Source organism: Anomaloglossus baeobatrachus, chromosome 4 (genome assembly GCF_048569485.1).
Source record: "Anomaloglossus baeobatrachus isolate aAnoBae1 chromosome 4, aAnoBae1.hap1, whole genome shotgun sequence".
In the NCBI taxonomy this organism is placed as follows: domain Eukaryota; kingdom Metazoa; phylum Chordata; class Amphibia; order Anura; family Aromobatidae; genus Anomaloglossus; species Anomaloglossus baeobatrachus.
The window spans coordinates 673448083-673475852 of NC_134356.1; the positions used below are offsets into that span (position 1 = coordinate 673448083).

General features: G+C 51.8%; 1 protein-coding gene across 1 annotated transcript in view; it reads left to right on the top strand.

Moving 5' to 3' along the window:
- Nucleotides 1-5840: 5840 nt before the first annotated feature.
- AP1S1 (adaptor related protein complex 1 subunit sigma 1) overlaps nucleotides 5841-27770 on the top strand; it is a 63580-nt gene continuing 41650 nt past the window's right edge. The window contains exon 1 of the mRNA XM_075343175.1: nucleotides 5841-5996. Coding sequence (XP_075199290.1) covers nucleotides 5994-5996 — 3 coding nt within the window. The 5' untranslated portion in view covers nucleotides 5841-5993. The remainder of the gene's footprint in view (nucleotides 5997-27770) is intronic.

The window sequence follows — 27770 nt, forward strand, 5'->3', positions numbered from 1 at the left end:
GCCTTTGTAGTCCCTGCTGCACGTTCTCTCTGTGGGTCTGGAGGTCCGGAGAGAAGACCAGGATGTCATCCAAATATACCACCACACAGACGTAGAGAAGGTCCCGGAACACATCGTTCACTAGTTCTTGAAAGACTGCCGGTGCGTTACACAGGCCAAAGGGCATCACACAATACTCGTAGTGCCCATCGCGAGTGTTAAATGCGGTCTTCCATTCGTCCCCAGAGCGGATGCGGACCAGGTTGTAGGCACCACGAAGATCCAACTTGGTAAACACACGAGCTCCTCTAAGCCGATCAAACAATTCGGTGATGAGCGGCAGGGGGTATTTATTCTTTAGTGATTTGGTTCAATCCCCAGTAGTCAATGCAGGGGCGCAGGTCGCCCTCTTTCTTCTTAACGAAGAAGAAGCCTGCTCCAGCAGGAGAGGAGGATCTCCGGATGAATCCCCTTGCCAGGTTCTCAGTGATGTAAGCAGACATGGCCCTTGTTTCAGAAGGGGACAAAGGATATATCCGTCCTCGAGGTGGTGTGGTTCCTGGGAGTAGGTTGATGGCACAGTTGTAAGGACGATGTGGCGGCAGTACCTCTGACTCTTTTTTATCAAAAACGTCCGCGAAGGACCAATAGGCCGAAGGCAGTCCTGGTAGGGACTCCGAGACCGAAGGTCGTCGGATGGGCTGTATGGACTTCAGGCAGTTCTCGTGGCAAGAGGAGCCCCATCGGGTAATTTCACCAGCACGCCAGCTGACCGACGGTTCGTGTGTCCGTAACCAGGGGAGTCCCAGCAGGATTTGATGAGACATGTGCGGGAGGACGTAGAGAGTGATTTTCTCGGTGTGCAGGGCATCGATACGTAGTACTACAGGCTTGGTGATCCACGAGATGGTGTCAGAGAGGGGTCTCCTGTCTACAGAGGCAATCACGAGGGGTTTGTCGAGTGGAGTAACAGGCACCTGGTACTTGTCCACCGTAGCCTGCTGGATGAAATTGCCTGCTGCCCCGGAATCGAGGTACGCCTCTGCCGTGAACCACGTCTCTCCCGCTGTCACTTGAACAGTCCACGTAACCGGGTCTGAGAGAGTCCCAGTACCTAGGGTGGCCTCTCCTACCAACCCTAGGCTTTGGAGTTTCCCGGCCTCTCTGGACAGGAACGTAGCAGGTGTGTGCACTCTCCGCAGTAGAAGCAAAGGCCCTTGGCGAGCCGTTCTGCTCAGCGTTGTTTGGACTGCCGCAAACGGTCAATCTGCATGGGCTCGTGGACAGAGACGCCAGACGACGCCGACTGAGGTACGGCGGGCTTCTACGGAGGAGAGGAATGCCGTATCGGATGTCTCTCGCGGGACACCTCTTTGGATCATTCCTGAAAACGGAGGTCCACGCGGGTGGCTAGTGTGATCAGGGCATCCAGGGTGGAAGGAACATCGCGGCCGGCCAGCTCGTCCTTTATACGACCGGAGAGTCCTTCCCAGAAGGCGGCGGTTAGGGCCTCATTGTTCCACCCTAATTCTGAGGCCAAGGTGCGGAAGCGGATGGCATATTGACCCACCGTCAAGGTCCCCTGACGTAGCCTGAGGAGTGATGAGGCGGACGCGGCGGCACGTCCAGGTTCGTCAAAGGTGGTTCGAAACACCTGCAGGAATTCCTGGATGTTAGTAGTTACAGGGTCCTCCTTCTCCCACAAGGGGTTCATCCAGGCCAGTGCCTCACCCTCTAGATGGGACATCACAAACGCCACCTTGGCTTGGTCGGAGGCAAACAGATGCGGAAGCAGCTTAAAGTGGAGGGAGCACTGATTCAAGAATCCTCTGCAGGTCTTAGGATCTCCGGCATACCGGGGTGGAGAGGCCAAGCGGAGTTTAGAGGCTTCCAAGGAAGCTGCCACAGGAGCTGTGGACGTGGACTGTGATGCCAGGGACGTGGCTGTTGCTTGCAGCGTATTCAGGCGGGTGTCCACTGAGGTTATAAAGGCTAGCATGCGGGATTGGGTCTCACGTTGTCGTCCGAGTTCCTGCTGCAATCCGGCAAGCTGGGACGCTAGTGCTTCGGCGGGATCCATGGCCTGTTCTTGCTGTTAGGACCAGGAGGACGGGTAGGCCCAGGAGGTGGATCCACTTGTCTGAGCACCCCACCGAGGGCAAGGTGCCCGGTAGCCGGAGCACTACAGTTAGCAGGACAGTCCGTTCAGAGGAGTGGAGTGAAGAAGTCCCTGGGACCACGGAGTCTCTGAAGGTAGTCCGGGTGACGGGGCTCAGGTTCGGAGGCCGGGATGATGTCAGGCAGAGTACAGAACCAGCTGAGCGAGGAGGTCGGTCACCACACGGATCCAGGGATCGGAGAGGGTAGGGACTGACGAGATGGCGGACAGTCACCGTTCGGAGTTCTGGAACCGTCAGGACCGGTTGGCGAGACAGGAGCGGCTCTACAAGAGAGATAGGTGAGTACGGGACAAGGCACAGGGGGACCTGACTCCTAGCTTAGCAAACACGAAGAACAGGTCCCGCCCACTTGGAAGGGAACCCCCTATATACCCTGTACTTGAGTCTTCAATATCCTGTTGGAGGACGCTGGCCCTTTAAGAGAGGGTCAATGACCGCGCGCGCCCTAACGCGCATGCGCGAGGCCCGGGTGCCAGAAGCCAGAGCAGGAAGCGGTGCACAGGAGGCAGGAGTGCCGGGCTGGCTCAGCATCGTAGACGGGCGCCGGGAGCGGGGACCGGGTCGCCTGGAGGACGCAGGTGAAGGAGCATGAAGGCTGTGGAGCGGGGGACCGGGGAGTGGGACACGGGAGCCGGGGAGCAGGACACGGGCACCGGGGAGCGAGGCGCGGGCACCGGGGAGCGAGGCGCGGACACCGGGAAGCGTGGCACGGGCACCAGGAAGCGAGGCACGGGCACCGGGGAGAGTGGCACGGGCACCGGGGAGCGAGACACCTGACCAGTATACACCAACACTGGGAAGATGGAGAAGAGACCTGACCAGTATACACCAACACTGGGAACGTGGAGAAGAGACCTGACCAGTATACACCAACACTGGGAACGTGGAGAAGAGACCTGACCAGTATACACCAACACTGGGAACATGGAGAAGAGTCCTGACCAGTATACACCAACACTGGGAGCGTGGAGAAGAGACCTGACCAGTATACAACACTGGGAACATGGAGAAGAGACCTGACCAGTATATACCAACACTGGGAACATGGAGAAGAGACCCGACCAGTATACACCAACACTGGGAACATGAAGAAGTGACCTGACCAGTGATGTACATCAACACTGGGAATATGGAGAAGAGACCCGACCAGTATACACCAACACTGGGAACATGGAGAAGAGACCTGACCAGTATACACCAACACTGGGAACATGGAGAAGAGACCTGACCAATATACACCAACACTGGGAACATGAAGAAGTGACCTGACCAGTGATGTACATCAACACTGGGAATATGGAGAAGAGACCCGACCAGTATACACCAACACTGGGAACATGGAGAAGAGACCTGACCAGTATACACCAACACTGGGAACATGGAGAAGAGACCTGACCAATATACACCAACACTGGGAACATGAAGAAGTGACCTGACCAGTATACATCAACACTGGGAATATGGAGAAGAGACCCGACCAGTATACACCAACACTGGGAACATGGAGAAGAGACCTGACCAGTATACACCAACACTGGGAACATGGAGAAGAGTCCTGACCAGTATACACCAACACTGGGAGCATGGAGAAGAGACCTGACCAGTATACAACACTGGGAACATGGAGAAGAGACCTGACCAGTATACACCAACACTGGGAACATGGAGAAGAGACCTGACCAATATACACCAACACTGGGAACATGAAGAAGTGACCTGACCAGTATACATCAACACTGGGAATATGGAGAAGAGACCCGACCAGTATACACCAACACTGGGAACATGGAGAAGAGACCTGACCAGTATATACCAACACTGGGAACATGGAGAAGAGACCTGACCAATATACACCAACACTGGGAACATGGAGAAGAGACCTGACCAGTATACACCAACACTGGGAACATGGAGAAGAGACCTGACCAATATACACCAACACTGGGAACATGGAGAAGAGACCTGACCAATATACACCAACACTGGGAACATGAAGAAGTGACCTGACCAGTATACACCAACACTGGGAACATGAAGAAGTGACCTGACCAATATACACCAACACTGGGAACATGGAGAAGAGACCTGACCAATATACACCAACACTGGGAACATGGAGAAGAGACCCGACCAGTATACACCAACACTGGGAACGTGTAGAAGAGACCTGGGATCAGATTTTGGTGGAGACATGCTTCAATCCCAGAAGGATTCAGGCAGTGCTGAAAGCCAAACGGGGATTTACAAAACACTATCAAAATAATAATATGTAGATTTTTAGGAGCAAAACGGTAACAATGCAGTGACATGACAGGAATCTGCATAACTAATCACATGCTAAATACAGTAGCTGCAACTCACATTTCTGTATGAGAAGCCAAGATGAGTGTGTATAAAAGGGAGGTTGTCTCACGCTCAAAGCTGCAGTGTATGATGAGATATGGAGCCTGAAAGTCAAAAGCTCAAAACATTGTTACCCTTTTGCTCATCAGTGTACATATACTTACATTTTTACTGGGGCCTTGCACCTGCCATCACTTGTACAATACACTGCAAGACTGAAAAAGGATGGGCTTCATTGGTGTACAGACATGGCAGGGTCCCAGCTGCCGTGACAACCCATTGCCAATCATGTTGAGGAATAGTCAAAAGGGCCCCATTCCACACTTTCAACCTCCTAAATGCAGCGTTCATGATTGGCTGCAGCATCTGAGTGGTTACATTGCTGCGGTTAGAGCTACTTCTGACCATGGCCGGTGCCGGCTGCATAATGTAGCTTATTGTAAGCTCACAGAGTGGCCCCCTAATCACTAAGGACCCTTATTCTTGCCTGGGTTTGCCAGGTGCTGGTGGAAGCCCCCACACATGCATCTAGCAGGACTGTGGAGGTCAGGCACTATTGTCATGGGAACTTTTCTGCCTTTATAAATATGGTCTGAAAAATCTCCGCAATCATGACCGAGAAGTACGGCAAAGCCTGAATCTCAAGGGACAAAATCATACAGCCCAAATTGTCCCCCGTTCTCTAATTTTAGGGCCAATAGATGTGAATGGAGGCGTATATACGAAGAAATGCTGCAAAACACAACGTGAACGAAGCATTAGACCCCAGGCTTTGCCGTACGGCCTGTGACAGAGTCCCAAGTGACCTCCTCCAGAACATAGCACTGAAATACCTGACAAAACTAGTGAAATAATCAACCCCATAGGTAAAGCCTCAAAAAAGGACGGTCTTACAGCAAATCGCAGTGTGTGTGACAATTTTGGGGGGAAGTTTTGGGGAATGCGGCTGAAATAGTCAAATTTTGGCAAAATCTAATAAATGAAGCGCTGATTTCAGCCCTGCGTCCCTGTCACAGGTAGGCCAGGACAGTGTGACCTTCACCGCAATCCGTGACAATTTCTTCTAGATTTCACTGAGGTTTTATCTGAGTCACCGTGGATTATGAGCCAGAGAAAACATCAAGAAAAAGCAACTTTTCCCACCAAGAAAATGGCGCCGCCGGGCTATGACACACTTTCACAAATAACTCCGCCCACAGTGTGTCAGGCGACAGATCCATTGTGTTGCTATAGCAACTAAAGTGTCAGTACAGACTGCGCTGCTAGGCGAGCTCGAACCTCGGGAGCTTCCGTAACTTGTCTGCACATGCGCACTGGCGAATTCTGAAGCCGCGCATGCGCGTTGGTACTTACAGGCTTCCCCTCCCTCCGGGGTGAGGCCGGGGGGAGGAGGCACCGGGTCCGGACACACTGAACCACGACAGGCCGGGGACCGAGGCCTGAGAAGAGGCCTTAGCACGGGGAGAGGCGGTCCACAGAACAGGCAGCAAGATGGTGAGAGCGAGGGGAAGGGGTCGGGCCGGGTGCTGCGCCGCCATTACTCAGGTGTGTGACGGGAGGGGCGCAGGTGACAGGTGTGAGCGGCAGTGCTGAGGTGGCGGCTTCCTGGGAGGAAATGGTCACCTGTGCTGTCATGTACACCGGCATGGGGAGTCACATGACCTCTCCAACATGTGTGCACCATACGGCGGATTATGGAGGGACCCCTGAGCCGAGCGATGACCCCAATAATAATGCGGTCCACGGAGCGGAGCGAGAACCCCGATAATAACGCGGACTCTAGAGCCGAGCCAGGACCCCAATAATAACGCGGACCCCGGAGCCGAGCGAGGACCCCAATAATAATGCCGACCCCGGAGCCGAGCGAGGACCCCAATAATAATGCTGACCCTGGAGCCGAGCGAGGACCCCAATAATAATGCCGACCCCAGAGCCGAGCGAGGACCCCGATAATAATGCGGACCCTGGAGTCGAGCGAGGACCCCAATAATAATGCGGACCCCGGAGCCGAGCGAGGACCCCAATAATAATGCGGACCCCGGACCCCAATAATAATGCGAACCCCGGAGCCGAGCGAGGACCCAATTAATAATGCGGACTCCGGAGCCGAGCGATGACCCCAATAATAATGCGGTCCACGGAGCGGAGCGAGAACCCCGATAATAATGCGGACTCTAGAGCCGAGCCAGGACCCCAATAATAACGCGGACCCCGGAGCCGAGCGAGGACCCAATTAATAATGCGGACCCCGGAGCCGAGCGATGACCCCAATAATAATGCGGTCCACGGAGCGGAGCGAGAACCCCGATAATAATGCGGATTCTAGAGCCGAGCCAGGACCCCAATAATAACGCCGACCCCGGAGCCGAGCGAGGACCCCAATAATAATGCCGACCCCGGAGCCGAGCGAGGACCCCAATAATAATGCCGACCCCGGAGCCGAGCGAGGACCCCAATAATAATGCCGACCCCGGAGCCGAGCGAGGACCCCAATAATAATGCCGACCCCAGAGCCGAGCGAGGACCCCGATAATAATGCGGACCCTGGAGTCGAGCGAGGACCCCAATAATAATGAGGACCCCGGAGCCGAGCGAGGACCCCAATAATAATGCGGACCCCGGACCCCAATAATAATGCGAACCCCGGAGCCGAGCGAGGACCCAATTAATAATGCGGACCCCGGAGCGGAGCGATGACCCCAATAATAATGCGGTCCACGGAGCGGAGCGAGAACCCCAATAATAATGCCGACCCTGGAGCCGAGCGAGGACCCCAATAATAATGCCGACCCCAGAGCCGAGCGAGGACCCCGATAATAATGCGGACCCTGGAGTCGAGCGAGGACCCCAATAATAATGCGGACCCCGGAGCCGAGCGAGGGCCCCAATAATAATGCGGACCCCGGACCCCAATAATAATGCGAACCCCGGAGCCCAGCGAGGACCCAATTAATAATGCGGACCCCGGAGCCGAGTGAGGACCCAATTAATAATGCGGACCCCGGAGCCGAGCGAGGACCCCAATAATAATGCGGACCCCGGAGCCGAGCGAGGACCCCAATAATAATGCCGACCCCGGAGCCGAGCGAGGACCCCAATAATAATGCCGACCCCAGAGCCGAGCGAGGACCCCAATAATAATGCCGACCCTAGAGCCGAGCGAGGACCCCAATAATAATGCCGACCCCGGAGTCGAGCGAGGACCCCAATAATAATGCCGACCCCGGACCCGAATAATAATGCAAACCCCGGACCCGAGCGAGGACCCAATTAATAATGCGGACCCCGGAGCCGAGCGAAGACCCCAATAATAATGCCGACACCGGAGCTGACCAGTTCCTAATGATAACGCAGACCGCAGAACTGAGCCCTAACCCCAATAATAAAGCGGACCCCAAAATAACGCTGACCCTAGGACTGAGCGTGGATTGCAATAATAATACAGACCCCGGAGTTGCGAACGGACCCCAATAATAACAGACCTCAGAGCTGAGCTCGGACCCCAAAATAACGCTGACCCCAGAACTGAGTGCGGACCCCAATAACAACGCTAACCCCAGAACTGAAGTGTGGACCCCCCCTCAATAACAAAGCTTACCGCGGAGCCGAACGTGCATCCCAATAATAATGCTGACCCCAAAGCTGAGCGCAGACTCCAGAACTGAGAGCAGTTTCTAATAATAATGTTGTCCCCAGAGCCGAGCGCGGACCCCCAATAATAATGCGGACCCCGAAGCTGAGCACGGATCCCAATAAAAACTAATAACAGACCTCAGAGCCGAGCTCTGACCCCAATAATAATTCTGGCCCCTGAAATGAGTTGACCCCAGAAACTAAGCCCATAAGCCCTGTAACTCAGCGCGGACCTCCATAATACAGTCTATACCCTGTAACTCAGCACAGACCCCCATAATACAGTCTAGACGCTATAACTCTGCGTGGACCCCCATAATACAGTCTAGACCCTATAATTCAGCACGGACCCCATAATACAGTCTAGACCCTATAACTCTGCGTGGACCCCCATAATACAGTCTAGACCCTATAGCTCAGCACGGACCCCATAATACAGTCTAGACCCTATAACTCTGCGTGGACCCCCATAGTACAGTCTAGACCCTATAACTCTGCGTGGACCCCCATAATACAGTCTAAACCCTATAACTCTGCGTGGACCCCCATAATAGTCTAGACCCTGTAACTCTGCGTGGACCCCATAATACAGTCTAGACCCTATAACTCAGCACGGACCCCAATAATACACTCTAGACCCTGTAACTTGGTGTGGACCCCCATAATACAGTCTAGACCCTGTAACTCTACGTGGACCCCCATAATACAGTCTAGACCCTGTAACTTGGTGTGGACCCGCATAATACAGTCTAGACCCTGTAACTCAGCACAGACCCCAATAATATAGTTCAGACTCTATAACTCAGTGCGGACCCCCATAATACAGTGCAGACCCCATAATGAGGTGCACTCTTTATCCCCCTACACTGTGCACAATTATTAGGCAATGTGCACCTTTGATGAATAATTCTATTGCCTAACCCTATAGGTGTGACCGGACCCTGGATATGTAATGCTGTGGGGTCTGGCTCAGACGCCTGACGCTCTCATATGAGTGGTGTGAGCAGATAACACTTGTGCCTCTGATAGTCTATGGGGGCCACTCGCACTCCGTGATGTTTTGCGGACCGTTTAGTCGTCAGGAAATCATGGAGATGTGTTTGATTTTGATCCTAATGTTGGCGGTGCGATTCTAGGGGTCAGTGAAAAAATTGGACCACGCTCAGGTGACATCCGAGTGCAGTCACATTTCTCGGAATGGTCAGAAACGAGAAGGGACAACCTCCACATACGAGAAAACTGACAGCTCCAGGACCACACTATGATCAAAGTCTGGTCCAAAAAGTTGGCCCTTATTGACGCGTTTTTTGTGAAAAATAGTGATGAGCTGACTGGATTGTAAAGTCCGACCCCTGCGGGTTCAAAGGCACCGGAGTGCTGGGCCCGGGATGGGATTCTCAGGGAATTCTGGGTATTGTTCCGGATCAGGTACTTGAGAAACTAATAATAAAGTAAAAATAATAAAGCGAGCGCACTGTACTTACCTAGTCTCCGGCGTGGCTGTAACTGCTCCCGTTCTTCTTCCGGGGCCGCTCATTAACCTCATGCATATTCACTGCTTCCCCACCGACCGGCGTCTGTGATTGGTTGCAGTCAGACAGCGCCCCCAAACTGTGACAGACTGTCTGAAACTTCCAATCACAGACCCGGTGTGCGGGCATATAGCGTACAGTAAAATAAAACAATGGTTATAGGGTCCCCCCATTTTATGATTCCCAGCACAGATAAAGCATACGGCTACGGGGTGCAGCCCCCAGCTGTGTGCTTATCTCGGCTGTGTATCAAAATAGGAGGCTTTTTTTTTTGTTGTTAAAATTATTATTTAAGTATATAATTGAAAAAAAAAAAGGTGTGTTTCCCACAATATTGATATGCAGCCAAGATAAAGCCCGACAGCTGGGGGTTGCAATTCTCAGGCTGGGGAGACCCATGCTTATTTGGGCACCCCAGCCTAAAAATAGCAGCCTTCAGCCACACAGGATTGCTGCATCCATTAGATGCGACAATCCCAGTACTTTACGCGGCTCTTCCCAATGCCCAGATGTTTTGGCAATTGGGGTAATAAGGGGTTAATGTCAGCCCACAGCTTCCACTAAGCCCTAGATTAGGAATGGGAGGCGTCTATGAGACCCCCCCACATCACTATTAAGTAAGGGAAAAGAAATAAACACCAACACCAAAACAATTCTTTATTTGAAATAAAATACAAAAAGCACCACTTTCATCACTTTAACCCCAAAAACACCCCTACAGGTCCGGCGTAATCCACACGAGGTCCCATGATGATTCCAGCTCTGCTACATCTGAATTCACACAGAGGGGCCCAATAACCATGGGTCTCCCCAGCCTGAGAATACCAGCCCCCAGCTGGCTGGCTTTATCTTGGCTAAGTATCAAAACTTGGGGGGACCACGCTAGGTTTTATTTATGTGAGCTTATTTATTTTTTTATTAATGTTAATGTGCGATATAACACCTTGTACCTCTGTGTCTTGTTCAGTGAAGATCGGCTTCAGCCTCCTACCTCAGCTGTGTATCCTGTGTCTTTTTTAGTGGTAGTCGGGCCCATTCTCCCCACCTCGGCCGTATCTCTGAGCACTTAACGCCTTGTACTACTTTGTCTTGCTCAGTGGTCATCTGGTTCAGCCTGCTCATCTCAGCTGTGTATCCTGTGTCTTGCTCAGTGGTGGTCAGGTTCAGTCTCCCAACCTCAGCAATGTCTTTAATCACTGAACACCTTGTACTTCTGTGTGTTGCTCAGTGGTGGTTGATCTCCAGCTCCTCTACTCAGCCGTGTCTCTTAGCACTGAACACCTTGTACTCCTCTGTCTTGCTCAGTGATAATCAGGTTCAGCCTCCTAACCTTGGTCGTGTATCCTGTATCTTGCTCAGTGGTGTTCGGGTTCAGCCTCGCCACATCGCCTGTGTCTCTGAGCAGTGAACACCTTGTACTTCTGCGTCTTACTCAGTGATGGTCAGGTTTAGGCTAGTTTCACACTTGCGTTGGGTTGAATCCGCTGGGTCCGTTGCTGCGTCGTTTTGACGCATCCGTTATTTTTGTGGTGTCAGCGGGTCCGTTATTTCACAGGAATCCATTAGCTGATTACTGTGAAATAACGGACCGTTGCATCCATTTGGCGTCCGTTAGGTGTCCGTCTAACGGAATCCGTCGGCTCTGTTTTATTTTTTTCATTTTTTTTTCATTCTGGGCATGCTCAGTAGAAATTAGCGGAATCCAGCAGCGGATTCCGTTGTTAAGCACTTAGCAACGTAATCCGCTATCATAGGGAACCATTATAAATTTTAACGGAACCAACGGAATCCGTTGGTTGGCGTCATTTTGACGCCAGCATTTAACGTTAAATTCTGCGTTGCTTCCGCTCGGCGGAAGCAACGGAGCATCGGCCAACGGAAGCAACGCAGGTACTTTTGGTACAATCCGTCATCAATGCAAGTCTATGGGAAACAACGGAATCCGTTAACGGATTCCACTGTTTCCCAAGACAGCGGATTGCGCCAAAAAAAAAACAACGCAAGTGTGAAAGTACCCTTAATCTCCTCACCTTGGCTGTCTGACTACTGAACACCATAAACTTCTGTGTCTTGCTCAGTGGTGGTCAGGCTTAGCCTCCTCAGGTCGGTCATGTCTCTGAGCACTGAACACATTGTACTTGTGTCTTGCTCAGTGGTGGTTGGATTCAGCCTCCTCACCTCGGCCATGTATCCTGTGTATTGCTCAGTGGTGGTCAGGCTTAGCCTCCTTACCTTGGTTCTGTCTCTGAGCACTGAACACCTTGTACTCCAAGGTCTTCCTCAGTGGTCGGATTCAGCCTCCTCACCTCGGCCATGTATCCTGTGTCTTGCTCAGTGGTGGTCGGATTCAACCTCCTCACTTCGGCCATGTATCCTGTGTCTTGCTCAGTGGTGGTCGGATTCAACCTCCTCACTTCGGCCATGTATCCTGTGTCTTGCTCAGTGGTGGTCGGATTCAGCCTCCTCACTTCGGCCATGTATCCTGTGTCTTGCTCAGTGGTGGTCGGATTCAGCCTTCTCACCTCGGCCATGTATCCTGTGTCTTGCTCAGTGGTGGTCGGATTCAGCCTCCTCACCTCGGCCATGTATCCTGTGTCTTGCTCAGTGGTGGTCGGATTCAGCCTTCTCACCTCGGCCATGTATCCTGTGTCTTGCACAGTGGTGGTCGGATTCAGCCTTCTCACCTCGGCCATGTATCCTGTCTTTCTCAGTGGTTACGTTCAGCCTCCTCACCTCAGCCATGTATCCTGTGTCTTGCTCAGTGGTGGTCGGGTTCAGCCTCCTCACCTCGGCCATGTATCCTGTCTTTCTCAGTGGTTAGGTTCAGCCTCCTCACCTCAGCCATGTATCCTGTGTCTTGCTCAGTGGTGGTCGAGTTCAGCCTCCTCACCTCAGCTGTGTCTCTGAGCACTGAACACCTTGTACGTCTGTGTCTTGCTCAGTGGTGGTCGGGTTCAGCCTCCTCACCTCGGCTGTGTCTCTGAGCACTGAACACTGTGTACTTCTGAGGCTTGCTCAGTGGTGGTCGGGTTGATCCTCTTTACCGCTTTTTCCAGCGGTTTCAGAGCGTTGCGTGCACATACACTACAGAGCTGCGGGTTTCCGGCCCTTCCTCGTTGGGTAAGGCAGCCTTGGCTCCTCAGTAGACTATCACAATATCTCAGCACATCTTTCCCTTCAATACGGCTCAGCCCTACTTATGGCATAGATGGGTGCAAGCTATTGTTCTCTGTTGTCAGCTTCTCTTTAGCTTTACTTTAAGTGTACCTTTAACCACTTAGGGATTGTGGCCGACAAACTCATCAAAATGTCCTGCAAAAAATAAAACATTTCTTAAATTAGATTGACCAGCAGGGGACTTTGAATGAGGTATGTGTAGTACTGAGGATCATCCAGCAGAGGGCTATGAATGAGGTGTGTGTAGTACTGAGGATCATCCAGCAGAGGGCAATGAATGAGGTGTGTGCAGTACTGAGGATCATCCAGCAGAGGGCAATGAATGAGGTGTGTGCAGTACTGAGGATCATCCAGCAGGGGGCTATGAATGAGGTGTGTGCAGTACTGAGGATCATCCAGCAGAGGGCTATGAATGAGGTGTGTGTAGTACTGAGGATCATCCAGCAGGGGGCTATGAATGAGGTGTGTGCAGTACTGAGGATCATCCAGCAGGGGGCTATGAATGAGGTGTGTGCAGTACTGAGGATCATCCAGCAGGGGACTATGAATGAGGTGTGTGCAGTACTGAGGATCATCCAGCAGGGGGCTATGAATGAGGTGTGTGCAGTACTGAGGATTATCCAGCAGAGGGCTATGAATGAGGTGTGTGCAGTACTGAAGATCATCCAGCAGAGGGCTATGAATGAGGTGTGTGCAGTACTGAGGATCATCCAGCAGGGGGCTATGAATGAGGTGTGTGCAGTACTGAGGATCATCCAGCAGGGGGCTATGAATGAGGTGTGTGCAGTACTGTGCATCATCCAGCAGAGGGCTATGAATGAGGTGTGTGCAGTACTGAGGATCATCCAGCAGGGGGCTATGAATGAGGTGTGTGCAGTACTGTGCATCATCCAGCAGGGGGCTATGAATGAGGTGTGTGCAGTACTGAGGATCATCCAGCAGGGGACTATGAATGAGGTGTGTGCAGTACTGAGGATCATCCAGCAGGGGGCTATGAATGAGGTGTGTGCAGTACTGAGGATCATCCAGCAGAGGGCTATGAATGAGGTGTGTGCAGTACTGAGGATCATCCAGCAGGGGGCTATGAATGAGGCGTGTGCAGTACTGAGGATCATCCAGCAGGGGGCTATGAATGAGGTGTGTGCAGTACTGAGGATCATCCAGCAGGGGGCTATGAATGAGGTGTGTGCAGTACTGAGGATCATCCAGCAGAGGGCTATGAATGAGGTGTGTGCAGTACTGAGGATCATCCAGCAGGGGGCTATGAATGAGGCGTGTGCAGTACTGAGGATCATCCAGCAGAGAGCTATGAATGAGGTGTGTGCAGTACTGAGGATCATCCAGCAGGGGGCTATGAATGAGGTGTGTGTAGTACTGCGGATCATCCAGCAGGGGGCTATGAATGAGGTGTGTGCAGTACTGAGGATCATCCAGCAGAGGGCTATGAATGAGGTGTGTGCAGTACTGAGGATCATCCAGCAGGGGGCTATGAATGAGGTGTGTGTAGTACTGTGGATCATCCAGCAGAGGGCTATGAATGAGGTGTGTGTAGTACTGTGGATCATCCAGCAGAGGGCTATGAATGAGGTGTGTGTAGTATTGTGGATCATCCAGCAGAGGGCTATGAATGAGGTGTGTGCAGTACTGAGGATCATCCAGCAGGGGGCTATGAATGAGGTGTGTGCAGTACTGAGGATCATCCAGCAGGGGGCTATGAATGAGGTGTGTGCAGTACTGAGGATCATCCAGCAGGGGGCTATGAATGAGGTGTGTGCAGTACTGAAGATCATCCAGCAGGGGGCTATGAATGAGGTGTGTGCAGTACTGAAGATCATCCAGCAGGGGGCTATGAATGAGGTGTGTGCAGTACTGAAGATCATCCAGCAGAGGGCTATGAATGAGGTGTGTGCAGTACTGAGGATCATCCAGCAGAGGGCTATGAATGAGGTGTGTGCAGTACTGAGGATCATCCAGCAGGGGGCTATGAATGAGGTGTTGTGCAGTACTGAGGATCATCCAGCAGAGGGCTATGAATGAGGTGTGTGCAGTACTGAGGATCATCCAGCAGGGGGCTATGAATGAGGTGTGTGCAGTACTGAGGATCATCCAGCAGAGGGCTATGAATGAGGTGTGTGCAGTACTGAGGATCATCCAGCAGGGGGCTATGAATGAGGTATGTGTAGTACTGAGGATCATCCAGCAGAGGGCTATGAATGAGGTGTGTGTAGTACTGAGGATCATCCAGCAGAGGGCAATGAATGAGGTGTGTGCAGTACTGAGGATCATCCAGCAGGGGGCTATGAATGAGGTGTGTGCAGTACTGAGGATCATCCAGCAGAGGGCTATGAATGAGGTGTGTGTAGTACTGAGGATCATCCAGCAGGGGGCTATGAATGAGGTGTGTGCAGTACTGAGGATCATCCAGCAGGGGGCTATGAATGAGGTGTGTGCAGTACTGAGGATCATCCAGCAGGGGACTATGAATGAGGTGTGTGCAGTACTGAGGATCATCCAGCAGGGGGCTATGAATGAGGTGTGTGCAGTACTGAGGATTATCCAGCAGAGGGCTATGAATGAGGTGTGTGCAGTACTGAAGATCATCCAGCAGAGGGCTATGAATGAGGTGTGTGCAGTACTGAGGATCATCCAGCAGAGGGCTATGAATGAGGTGTGTGCAGTACTGAGGATCATCCAGCAGAGGGCTATGAATGAGGTGTGTGCAGTACTGAAGATCATCCAGCAGAGGGCTATGAATGAGGTGTGTGCAGTACTGAGGATCATCCAGCAGGGGGCTATGAATGAGGTGTGTGCAGTACTGAGGATCATCCAGCAGGGGGCTATGAATGAGGTGTGTGTAGTACTGAGGATCATCCAGCAGGGGGCTATGAATGAGGTGTGTGTAGTACTGAGGATCATCCAGCAGGGGGCTATGAATGAGGTGTGTGCAGTACTGAAGATCATCCAGCAGGGGGCTATGAATGAGGTGTGTGCAGTACTGAGGATCATCCAGCAGGGGGTTATGAATGAGGTGTGTGCAGTACTGAGGATCATCCAGCAGAGGACTATGAATGAGGTGTGTGCAGTACTGAGGATCATCCAGCAGAGGGCTATGAATGAGGTGTGTGCAGTACTGAGGATCATCCAGCAGGGGGCTATGAATGAGGTGTGTGCAGTACTGAGGATCATCCAGCAGGGGGCTATGAATGAGGTGTGTGCAGTACTGAGGATCATCCAGCAGGGGGCTATGAATGAGGTGTTGTGCAGTACTGAGGATCATCCAGTAGGGGGCTATGAATGAGGTGTGTGCAGTACTGAGGATCATCCAGCAGAGGGCTATGAATGAGGTGTGTGCAGTACTGAGGATCATCCAGCAGGGGGCTATGAATGAGGTGTGTGTAGTACTGTGGATCATCCAGCAGAGGGCTATGAATGAGGTGTGTGCAGTACTGAGGATCATCCAGCAGGGGGCTATGAATGAGGTGTGTGCAGTACTGAGGATCATCCAGCAGAGGGCTATGAATGAGGTGTGTGCAGTACTGAGGATCATCCAGCAGAGGACTTTGAATGAGGTGTGTGCAGTACTGAGGATCATCCAGCAGGGGTCTATGAATGAGGTGTTGTGCAGTACTGAGGATCATCCAGCAGAGGGCTATGAATGAGGTGTGTGCAGTACTGAAGATCATCCAGCAGGGGGCTATGAATGAGGTGTGTGCAGTACTGAAGATCATCCAGCAGGGGGCTATGAATGAGGTGTGTGCAGTACTGAGAGTCATCCAGCAGGGGGCTATGAATGAGGTGTGTGCAGTACTGAGGATCATCCAGCAGGGGGCTATGAATGAGGTGTGTGCAGTACTGAGGATCATCCAGCAGAGGGCTATGAATGAGGTGTTGTGCAGTACTGAGGATCATCCAGCAGGGGGCTATGAATGAGGTGTGTGCAGTACTGAGGATCATCCAGCAGAGGGCTATGAATGAGGTGTGTGCAGTACTGAGGATCATCCAGCAGGGGGCAATGAATGAGGTGTGTGCAGTACTGAGGATCATCCAGCAGGGGGCTATGAATGAGGTGTGTGCAGTACTGAGGATCATCCAGCAGGGGGCTATGAATGAGGTGTGTGCAGTACTGAGGATCATCCAGCAGGGGGCTATGAATGAGGTGTGTGTAGTACTGAGGATCATCCAGCAGAGGGCTATGAATGAGGTGTGTGCAGTACTGAGGATCATCCAGCAGGGGGCTATGAATGAGGTGTTGTGCAGTACTGAGGATCATCCAGCAGGGGGCTATGAATGAGGTGTTGTGCAGTACTGAGGATCATCCAGCAGAGGGCTATGAATGAGGTGTGTGCAGTACTGAGGATCATCCAGCAGAGGGCTATGAATGAGGTGTGTGCAGTACTGAGGATCATCCAGCAGGGGGCTATGAATGAGGTGTTGTGCAGTACTGAGGATCATCCAGCAGAGGGCTATGAATGAGGTGTGTGCAGTACTGAGGATCATCCAGCAGGGGGCTATGAATGAGGTGTGTGCAGTACTGAGGATCATCCAGCAGGGGGCTATGAATGAGGTGTGTGTAGTACTGAGGATCATCCAGCAGGGGGCTATGAATGAGGTGTTGTGCAGTACTGAGGATCATCCAGCAGGGGGCTATGAATGAGGTGTTGTGCAGTACTGAGGATCATCCAGCAGAGGGCTATGAATGAGGTGTGTGCAGTACTGAGGATCATCCAGCAGAGGGCTATGAATGAGGTGTGTGCAGTACTGAGGATCATCCAGCAGGGGGCTATGAATGAGGTGTGTGCAGTACTGAGGATCATCCAGCAGAGGGCTATGAATGAGGTGTGTGCAGTACTGAGGATCATCCAGCAGAGGGCTATGAATGAGGTGTGTGCAGTACTGAGGATCATCCAGCAGGGGGCTATGAATGAGGTGTGTGCAGTACTGAGGATCATCCAGCAGGGGGCTATGAATGAGGTGTGTGCAGTACTGAGGATCATCCAGCAGAGGGCTATGAATGAGGTGTGTGCAGTACTGAGGATCATCCAGCAGAGGGCTATGAATGAGGTGTGTGCAGTACTGAGGATCATCCAGCAGAGGGCTATGAATGAGGTGTGTGCAGTACTGAAGATCATCCAGCAGGGGGCTATGAATGAGGTGTGTGCAGTACTGAGGATCATCCAGCAGGGGGCTATGAATGAGGTGTGTGCAGTACTGAGGATCATCCAGCAGGGGGCTATGAATGAGGTGTGTGTAGTACTGAGGATCATCCAGCAGGGGGCTATGAATGAGGTGTGTGTAGTACTGAGGATCATCCAGCAGGGGGCTATGAATGAGGTGTGTGCAGTACTGAAGATCATCCAGCAGGGGGCTATGAATGAGGTGTGTGCAGTACTGAGGATCATCCAGCAGGGGGTTATGAATGAGGTGTGTGCAGTACTGAGGATCATCCAGCAGAGGACTATGAATGAGGTGTGTGCAGTACTGAGGATCATCCAGCAGAGGGCTATGAATGAGGTGTGTGCAGTACTGAGGATCATCCAGCAGGGGGCTATGAATGAGGTGTGTGCAGTACTGAGGATCATCCAGCAGAGGGCTATGAATGAGGTGTGTGCAGTACTGAAGATCATCCAGCAGGGGGCTATGAATGAGGTGTGTGCAGTACTGAGGATCATCCAGCAGGGGTCTATGAATGAGGTGTTGTGCAGTACTGAGGATCATCCAGCAGAGGGCTATGAATGAGGTGTGTGCAGTACTGAGGATCATCCAGCAGGGGGCTATGAATGAGGTGTGTGCAGTACTGAAGATCATCCAGCAGAGGGCTATGAATGAGGTGTGTGCAGTACTGAGGATCATCCAGCAGAGGGCTATGAATGAGGTGTGTGCAGTACTGAGGATCATCCAGCAGAAGGCTATGAATGAGGTGTGTGCAGTACTGAGGATCATCCAGCAGGGGGCTATGAATGAGGTGTGTGCAGTACTGAGGATCATCCAGCAGGGGGCTATGAATGAGGTGTGTGCAGTACTGAGGATCATCCAGCAGGGGGCTATGAATGAGGTGTGTGTAGTACTGAGGATCATCCAGCAGGGGGCTATGAATGAGGTGTGTGCAGTACTGAGGATCATCCAGCAGAGGGCTATGAATGAGGTGTGTGCAGTACTGAGGATCATCCAGCAGGGGGCTATGAATGAGGTGTGTGCAGTACTGAGGATCATCCAGCAGGGGGCTATGAATGAGGTGTGTGTAGTACTGAGGATCATCCAGCAGGGGGCTATGAATGAGGTGTGTGCAGTACTGAGGATCATCCAGCAGAGGGCTATGAATGAGGTGTGTGTAGTACTGAGGATCATCCAGCAGGGGGCAATGAATGAGGTGTGTGTAGTACTGAGGATCATCCAGCAGAGGGCAATGAATGAGGTGTGTGCAGTACTGAGGATCATCCAGCAGAGGGCTATGAATGAGGTGTGTGCAGTACTGAGGATCATCCAGCAGAGGACTATGAATGAGGTGTGTGCAGTACTGAGGATCATCCAGCAGAGGGCTATGAATGAGGTGTGTGCAGTACTGAGAATCCTCCAGCAGAGGGTTATGAATGAGGTGTGTGCAGTACTGAGGATCATCCAGCAGGGGGCTATGAATGAGGTGTGTGCAGTACTGAGGATCATCCAGCAGGGGGCAATGAATGAGGTGTGTGTAGTACTGAGGATCATCCAGCAGAGGGCTATGAATGAGGTGTGTGTAGTACTGAGGATCATCCAGCAGAGGGCTATGAATGAGGTGTGTGCAGTACTGAGGATCATCCAGCAGGGGGCTATGAATGAGGTGTGTGCAGTACTGAGGATCATCCAGCAGGGGGCAATGAATGAGGTGTGTGTAGTACTGAGGATCATCCAGCAGAGGGCAATGAATGAGGTGTGTGCAGTACTGAGGATCATCCAGCAGAGGGCTATGAATGAGGTGTGTGCAGTACTGAGGATCATCCAGCAGAGGACTATGAATGAGGTGTGTGCAGTACTGAGGATCATCCAGCAGAGGGCAATGAATGAGGTGTGTGCAGTACTGAGGATCATCCAGCAGAGGGCTATGAATGAGGTGTGTGCAGTACTGAGGATCATCCAGCAGAGGGCTATGAATGAGGTGTGTGCAGTACTGAGAATCCTCCAGCAGAGGGTTATGAATGAGGTGTGTGCAGTACTGAGGATCATCCAGCAGGGGGCTATGAATGAGGTGTGTGCAGTACTGAGGATCATCCAGCAGGGGGCTATGAATGAGGTGTGTGCAGTACTGAGGATCATCCAGCAGGGGGCTATGAATGAGGTGTGTGCAGTACTGAGAATCATCCAGCAGAGGGTTATGAATGAGGTGTGTGCAGTACTGAGGATCATCCAGCAGGGGGCTATGAATGAGGTGTGTGCAGTACTGAGAATCATCCAGCAGAGGGCTATGAATGAGGTGTGTGCAGTACTGAGGATCATCCAGCAGGGGGCTATGAATGAGGTGTGTGCAGTACTGAAGATCATCCAGCAGAGGGCTATGAATGAGGTGTGTGCAGTACTGAGGATCATCCAGCAGGGGGATATGAATGAGGTGTGTGCAGTACTGAGGATCATCCAGCAGGGGGCTATGAATGAGGTGTGTGTAGTACTGAGGATCATCCAGCAGGGGGCTATGAATGAGGTGTTGTGCAGTACTGAGGATCATCCAGCAGGGGGCTATGAATGAGGTGTTGTGCAGTACTGAGGATCATCCAGCAGAGGGCTATGAATGAGGTGTGTGCAGTACTGAGGATCATCCAGCAGAGGGCTATGAATGAGGTGTGTGCAGTACTGAGGATCATCCAGCAGGGGGCTATGAATGAGGTGTGTGCAGTACTGAGGATCATCCAGCAGAGGGCTATGAATGAGGTGTGTGCAGTACTGAGGATCATCCAGCAGAGGGCTATGAATGAGGTGTGTGCAGTACTGAGGATCATCCAGCAGGGGGCTATGAATGAGGTGTGTGCAGTACTGAGGATCATCCAGCAGGGGGCTATGAATGAGGTGTGTGCAGTACTGAGGATCATCCAGCAGAGGGCTATGAATGAGGTGTGTGCAGTACTGAGGATCATCCAGCAGAGGGCTATGAATGAGGTGTGTGCAGTACTGAAGATCATCCAGCAGGGGGCTATGAATGAGGTGTGTGCAGTACTGAGGATCATCCAGCAGGGGGCTATGAATGAGGTGTGTGCAGTACTGAGGATCATCCAGCAGGGGGCTATGAATGAGGTGTGTGTAGTACTGAGGATCATCCAGCAGGGGGCTATGAATGAGGTGTGTGTAGTACTGAGGATCATCCAGCAGGGGGCTATGAATGAGGTGTGTGCAGTACTGAAGATCATCCAGCAGGGGGCTATGAATGAGGTGTGTGCAGTACTGAGGATCATCCAGCAGGGGGTTATGAATGAGGTGTGTGCAGTACTGAGGATCATCCAGCAGAGGACTATGAATGAGGTGTGTGCAGTACTGAGGATCATCCAGCAGAGGGCTATGAATGAGGTGTGTGCAGTACTGAGGATCATCCAGCAGGGGGCTATGAATGAGGTGTGTGCAGTACTGAGGATCATCCAGCAGAGGGCTATGAATGAGGTGTGTGCAGTACTGAAGATCATCCAGCAGAGGACTTTGAATGAGGTGTGTGCAGTACTGAGGATCATCCAGCAGAGGGCTATGAATGAGGTGTGTGCAGTACTGAGGATCATCCAGCAGAGGGCTATGAATGAGGTGTGTGCAGTACTGAGGATCATCCAGCAGGGGGCTATGAATGAGGTGTGTGCAGTACTGAGGATCATCCAGCAGAGGGCTATGAATGAGGTGTGTGCAGTACTGAAGATCATCCAGCAGAGGACTTTGAATGAGGTGTGTGCAGTACTGAGGATCATCCAGCAGGGGTCTATGAATGAGGTGTTGTGCAGTACTGAGGATCATCCAGCAGAGGGCTATGAATGAGGTGTGTGCAGTACTGAGGATCATCCAGCAGGGGGCTATGAATGAGGTGTGTGCAGTACTGAAGATCATCCAGCAGAGGGCTATGAATGAGGTGTGTGCAGTACTGAGAGTCATCCAGCAGAGGGCTATGAATGGAGGTGTGTGCAGTACTGAGGATCATCCAGCAGAGGGCTATGAATGAGGTGTGTGCAGTACTGAGGATCATCCAGCAGAAGGCTATGAATGAGGTGTGTGCAGTACTGAGGATCATCCAGCAGGGGGATATGAATGAGGTGTGTGCAGTACTGAGGATCATCCAGCAGGGGGCTATGAATGAGGTGTGTGCAGTACTGAGGATCATCCAGCAGGGGGCTATGAATGAGGTGTGTGTAGTACTGAGGATCATCCAGCAGGGGGCTATGAATGAGGTGTGTGCAGTACTGAGGATCATCCAGCAGAGGGCTATGAATGAGGTGTGTGCAGTACTGAGGATCATCCAGCAGGGGGCTATGAATGAGGTGTGTGCAGTACTGAGGATCATCCAGCAGGGGGCTATGAATGAGGTGTGTGTAGTACTGAGGATCATCCAGCAGGGGGCTATGAATGAGGTGTGTGCAGTACTGAGGATCATCCAGCAGAGGGCTATGAATGAGGTGTGTGTAGTACTGAGGATCATCCAGCAGGGGGCAATGAATGAGGTGTGTGTAGTACTGAGGATCATCCAGCAGAGGGCAATGAATGAGGTGTGTGCAGTACTGAGGATCATCCAGCAGAGGGCTATGAATGAGGTGTGTGCAGTACTGAGGATCATCCAGCAGAGGACTATGAATGAGGTGTGTGCAGTACTGAGGATCATCCAGCAGGGGGCTATGAATGAGGTGTGTGCAGTACTGAGAATCCTCCAGCAGAGGGTTATGAATGAGGTGTGTGCAGTACTGAGGATCATCCAGCAGGGGGCAATGAATGAGGTGTGTGTAGTACTGAGGATCATCCAGCAGAGGGCTATGAATGAGGTGTGTGTAGTACTGAGGATCATCCAGCAGAGGGCAATGAATGAGGTGTGTGCAGTACTGAGGATCATCCAGCAGAGGGCTATGAATGAGGTGTGTGCAGTACTGAGGATCATCCAGCAGAGGACTATGAATGAGGTGTGTGCAGTACTGAGGATCATCCAGCAGAGGGCTATGAATGAGGTGTGTGCAGTACTGAGAATCCTCCAGCAGAGGGTTATGAATGAGGTGTGTGCAGTACTGAGGATCATCCAGCAGGGGGCAATGAATGAGGTGTGTGTAGTACTGAGGATCATCCAGCAGGGGGCAATGAATGAGGTGTGTGTAGTACTGAGGATCATCCAGCAGAGGGCAATGAATGAGGTGTGTGCAGTACTGAGGATCATCCAGCAGAGGGCTATGAATGAGGTGTGTGCAGTACTGAGGATCATCCAGCAGAGGACTATGAATGAGGTGTGTGCAGTACTGAGGATCATCCAGCAGAGGGCTATGAATGAGGTGTGTGCAGTACTGAGAATCCTCCAGCAGAGGGCTATGAATGAGGTGTGTGCAGTACTGAGAATCCTCCAGCAGAGGGTTATGAATGAGGTGTGTGCAGTACTGAGGATCATCCAGCAGGGGGCTATGAATGAGGTGTGTGCAGTACTGAGGATCATCCAGCAGGGGGCTATGAATGAGGTGTGTGCAGTACTGAGGATCATCCAGCAGGGGGCTATGAATGAGGTGTGTGCAGTACTGAGAATCATCCAGCAGAGGGTTATGAATGAGGTGTGTGCAGTACTGAGGATCATCCAGCAGGGGGCTATGAATGAGGTGTGTGCAGTACTGAGAATCATCCAGCAGAGGGCTATGAATGAGGTGTGTGCAGTACTGAGGATCATCCAGCAGGGGGCTATGAATGAGGTGTGTGCAGTACTGAAGATCATCCAGCAGAGGGCTATGAATGAGGTGTGTGCAGTACTGAGGATCATCCAGCAGGGGGATATGAATGAGGTGTGTGCAGTACTGAGGATCATCCAGCAGGGGGCTATGAATGAGGTGTGTGTAGTACTGAGGATCATCCAGCAGGGGGCTATGAATGAGGTGTGTGCAGTACTGAGGATCATCCAGCAGAGGGCTATGAATGAGGTGTGTGCAGTACTGAGGATCATCCAGCAGGGGGCTATGAATGAGGTGTGTGCAGTACTGAGGATCATCCAGCAGGGGGCTATGAATGAGGTGTGTGCAGTACTGAGGATCATCCAGCAGAGGGCTATGAATGAGGTGTGTGCAGTACTGAGGATCATCCAGCAGAGGGCTATGAATGAGGTGTGTGTAGTACTGAGGATCATCCAGCAGGGGGCTATGAATGAGGTGTGTGCAGTACTGAGGATCATCCAGCAGGGGGCTATGAATGAGGTGTGTGCAGTACTGAGGATCATCCAGCAGGGGGCTATGAATGAGGTGTGTGCAGTACTGAGGATCATCCAGCAGGGGGCTATGAATGAGGTGTGTGTAGTACTGAGGATCATCCAGCAGGGGGCTATGAATGAGGTGTGTGTAGTACTGAGGATCATCCAGCAGAGGGCAATGAATGAGGTGTGTGCAGTACTGAGGATCATCCAGCAGAGGGCTATGAATGAGGTGTGTGTAGTACTGAGGATCATTCAGCAGGGGGCAATGAATGAGGTGTGTGTAGTACTGAGGATCATCCAGCAGAGGGCAATGAATGAGGTGTGTGCAGTACTGAGGATCATCCAGCAGAGGGCTATGAATGAGGTGTGTGCAGTACTGAGGATCATCCAGCAGAGGACTATGAATGAGGTGTGTGCAGTACTGAGGATCCTCCAGCAGAGGGTTATGAATGAGGTGTGTGCAGTACTGAGGATCATCCAGCAGAGGGCTATGAATGAGGTGTGTGCAGTACTGAGAATCCTCCAGCAGAGGGTTATGAATGAGGTGTGTGCAGTACTGAGGATCATCCAGCAGAGGGCTATGAATGAGGTGTGTGCAGTACTGAGAATCCTCCAGCAGAGGGTTATGAATGAGGTGTGTGCAGTACTGAGGATCATCCAGCAGAGGACTATGAATGAGGTGTGTGCAGTACTGAGGATCATCCAGCAGAGGGCTATGAATGAGGTGTGTGCAGTACTGAGAATCCTCCAGCAGAGGGTTATGAATGAGGTGTGTGCAGTACTGAGGATCATCCAGCAGGGGGCTATGAATGAGGTGTGTGCAGTACTGAGGATCATCCAGCAGAGGGCTATGAATGAGGTGTGTGCAGTACTGAGGATCATCCAGCAGGGGGCTATGAATGAGATGTGTGCAGTACTGAGGATCATCCAGCAGAGGGCTATGAATGAGGTGTGTGCAGTACTGAGGATCATCCAGCAGAGGGCTATGAATGAGGTGTGTGCAGTACTGAGGATCATCCAGCAGGGGGCTATGAATGAGGTGTGTGCAGTACTGAGGATCATCCAGCAGAGGGCTATGAATGAGGTGTGTGCAGTACTGAGGATCATCCAGCAGAGGGCTATGAATGAGGTGTGTGCAGTACTGTGCATCATCCAGCAGAGGGCTATGAATGAGGTGTGTGCAGTACTGAGGATCATCCAGCAGAGGGCTATGAATGAGGTGTGTGCAGTACTGAGGATCATCCAGCAGAGGGCTATGAATGAGGTGTGTGCAGTACTGAGGATCATCCAGCAGGGGGCTATGAATGAGGTGTGTGCAGTACTGAGGATCATCCAGCAGGGGGATATGAATGAGGTGTGTGCAGTACTGTGCATCATCCAGCAGAGGGGTATGAATGAGGTGTGTGCAGTACTGAGGATCATCCAGCAGAGGGATATGAATGAGGTGTGTGCAGTACTGAGGATCATCCAGCAGAGGGCTATGAATGAGGTGTGTGCAGTACTGAGGATCATCCAGCAGAGGGCTATGAATGAGGTGTGTGTAGTACTGAGGATCATCCAGCAGGGGGCTATGAATGAGGTGTGTGCAGTACTGAGGATCATCCAGCAGGGGGCTATGAATGAGGTGTGTGTAGTACTGAGGATCATCCAGCAGGGGGCTATGAATGAGGTGTGTGCAGTACTGAGGATCATCCAGCAGAGGGCTATGAATGAGGTGTGTGCAGTACTGAGGATCATCCAGCAGGGGGCTATGAATGAGGTGTGTGCAGTACTGAGGATCATCCAGCAGAGGGCTATGAATGAGGTGTGTGCAGTACTGAGGATCATCCAGCAGGGGGCTATGAATGAGGTGTGTGTAGTACTGAGGATCATCCAGCAGGGGGCTATGAATGAGGTGTGTGCAGTACTGAGGATCATCCAGCAGGGGGATATGAATGAGGTGTGTGCAGTACTGAGGATCATCCAGCAGGGGGTTATGAATGAGGTGTGTGCAGTACTGAGGATCATCCAGCAGGGGGCTATGAATGAGGTGTGTGCAGTACTGAGGATCATCCAGCAGAGGGCTATGAATGAGGTGTGTGCAGTACTGAGGATTATCCAGCAGGGGGCTATGAATGAGGTGTGTGCAGTACTGAGGATCATCCAGCAGGGGGCTATGAATGAGGTGTGTGCAGTACTGAGGATCATCCAGCAGGGGGCTATGAATGAGGTGTGTGCAGTACTGAGGATCATCCAGCAGGGGACTATGAATGAGGTGTGTGCAGTACTGAGAATCATCCAGCAGAGGGCTATGAATGAGGTGTGTGCAGTACTGAGGATCATCCAGCAGAGGGCAATGAATGAGGTGTGTGCAGTACTGAGGATCATCCAGCAGAGGGCTATGAATGAGGTGTGTGTAGTACTGAGGATCATCCAGCAGAGGGCTATGAATGAGGTGTGTGCAGTACTGAGGATCATCCAGCAGGGGGCTATGAATGAGGTGTGTGCAGTACTGAGGATCATCCAGCAGAGGGCTATGAATGAGGTGTGTGCAGTACTGAGGATCATCCAGCAGAGGGCTATGAATGAGGTGTGTGCAGTACTGAGGATCATCCAGCAGGGGGCTATGAATGAGGTGTGTGCAGTACTGAGAATCATCCAGCAGAGGGCTATGAATGAGGTGTGTGCAGTACTGAGGATCATCCAGCAGGGGGCTATGAATGAGGTGTGTGCAGTACTGAGGATCATCCAGCAGGGGACTATGAATGAGGTGTGTGCAGTACTGAGAATCATCCAGCAGAGGGTTATGAATGAGGTGTGTGCAGTACTGAGGATCATCCAGCAGGGGGCTATGAATGAGGTGTGTGTAGTACTGAGGATCATCCAGCAGAGGGCTATGAATGAGGTGTGTGCAGTACTGAGGATCATCCAGCAGAGGGCTATGAATGAGGTGTGTGCAGTACTGAGGATCATCCAGCAGGGGGCTATGAATGAGGTGTGTGCAGTACTGCGGATCATCCAGCAGGGGGCTATGAAAGAGGTGTGTGTAGTACTGAGGATCATCCAGCAGAGGGCTATGAATGAGGTGTGTGTAGTACTGAGGATCATGCAGCAGGGGGCTATGAATGAGGTGTGTGCAGTACTGAGGATCATCCAGCAGGGGGCTATGAATGAGGTGTGTGCAGTACTGCGGATCATCCAGCAGGGGGCTATGAAAGAGGTGTGTGCAGTACTGAGTATCATCCAGCAGAGGGCTATGAATGAGGTGTGTGCAGTACTGAGGATCATCCAGCAGGGGGCTATGAAAGAGGTGTGTGCAGTACTGAGTATCATCCAGCAGGGGGCTATGAATGAGGTGTTGTGCAGTACTGAGGATCATCCAGCAGGGGGCTATGAATGAGGTGTTGTGCAGTACTGAGAATCATCCAGCAGGGGGCTATGAATGAGGTGTGTGCAGTACTGAGGATCATCCAGCAGAGGGCTATGAATGAGGTGTGTGCAGTACTGAGGATCATCCAGCAGAGGGCTATGAATGAGGTGTGTGCAGTACTGAGGATCATCCAGCAGAGGGCTATGAATGAGGTG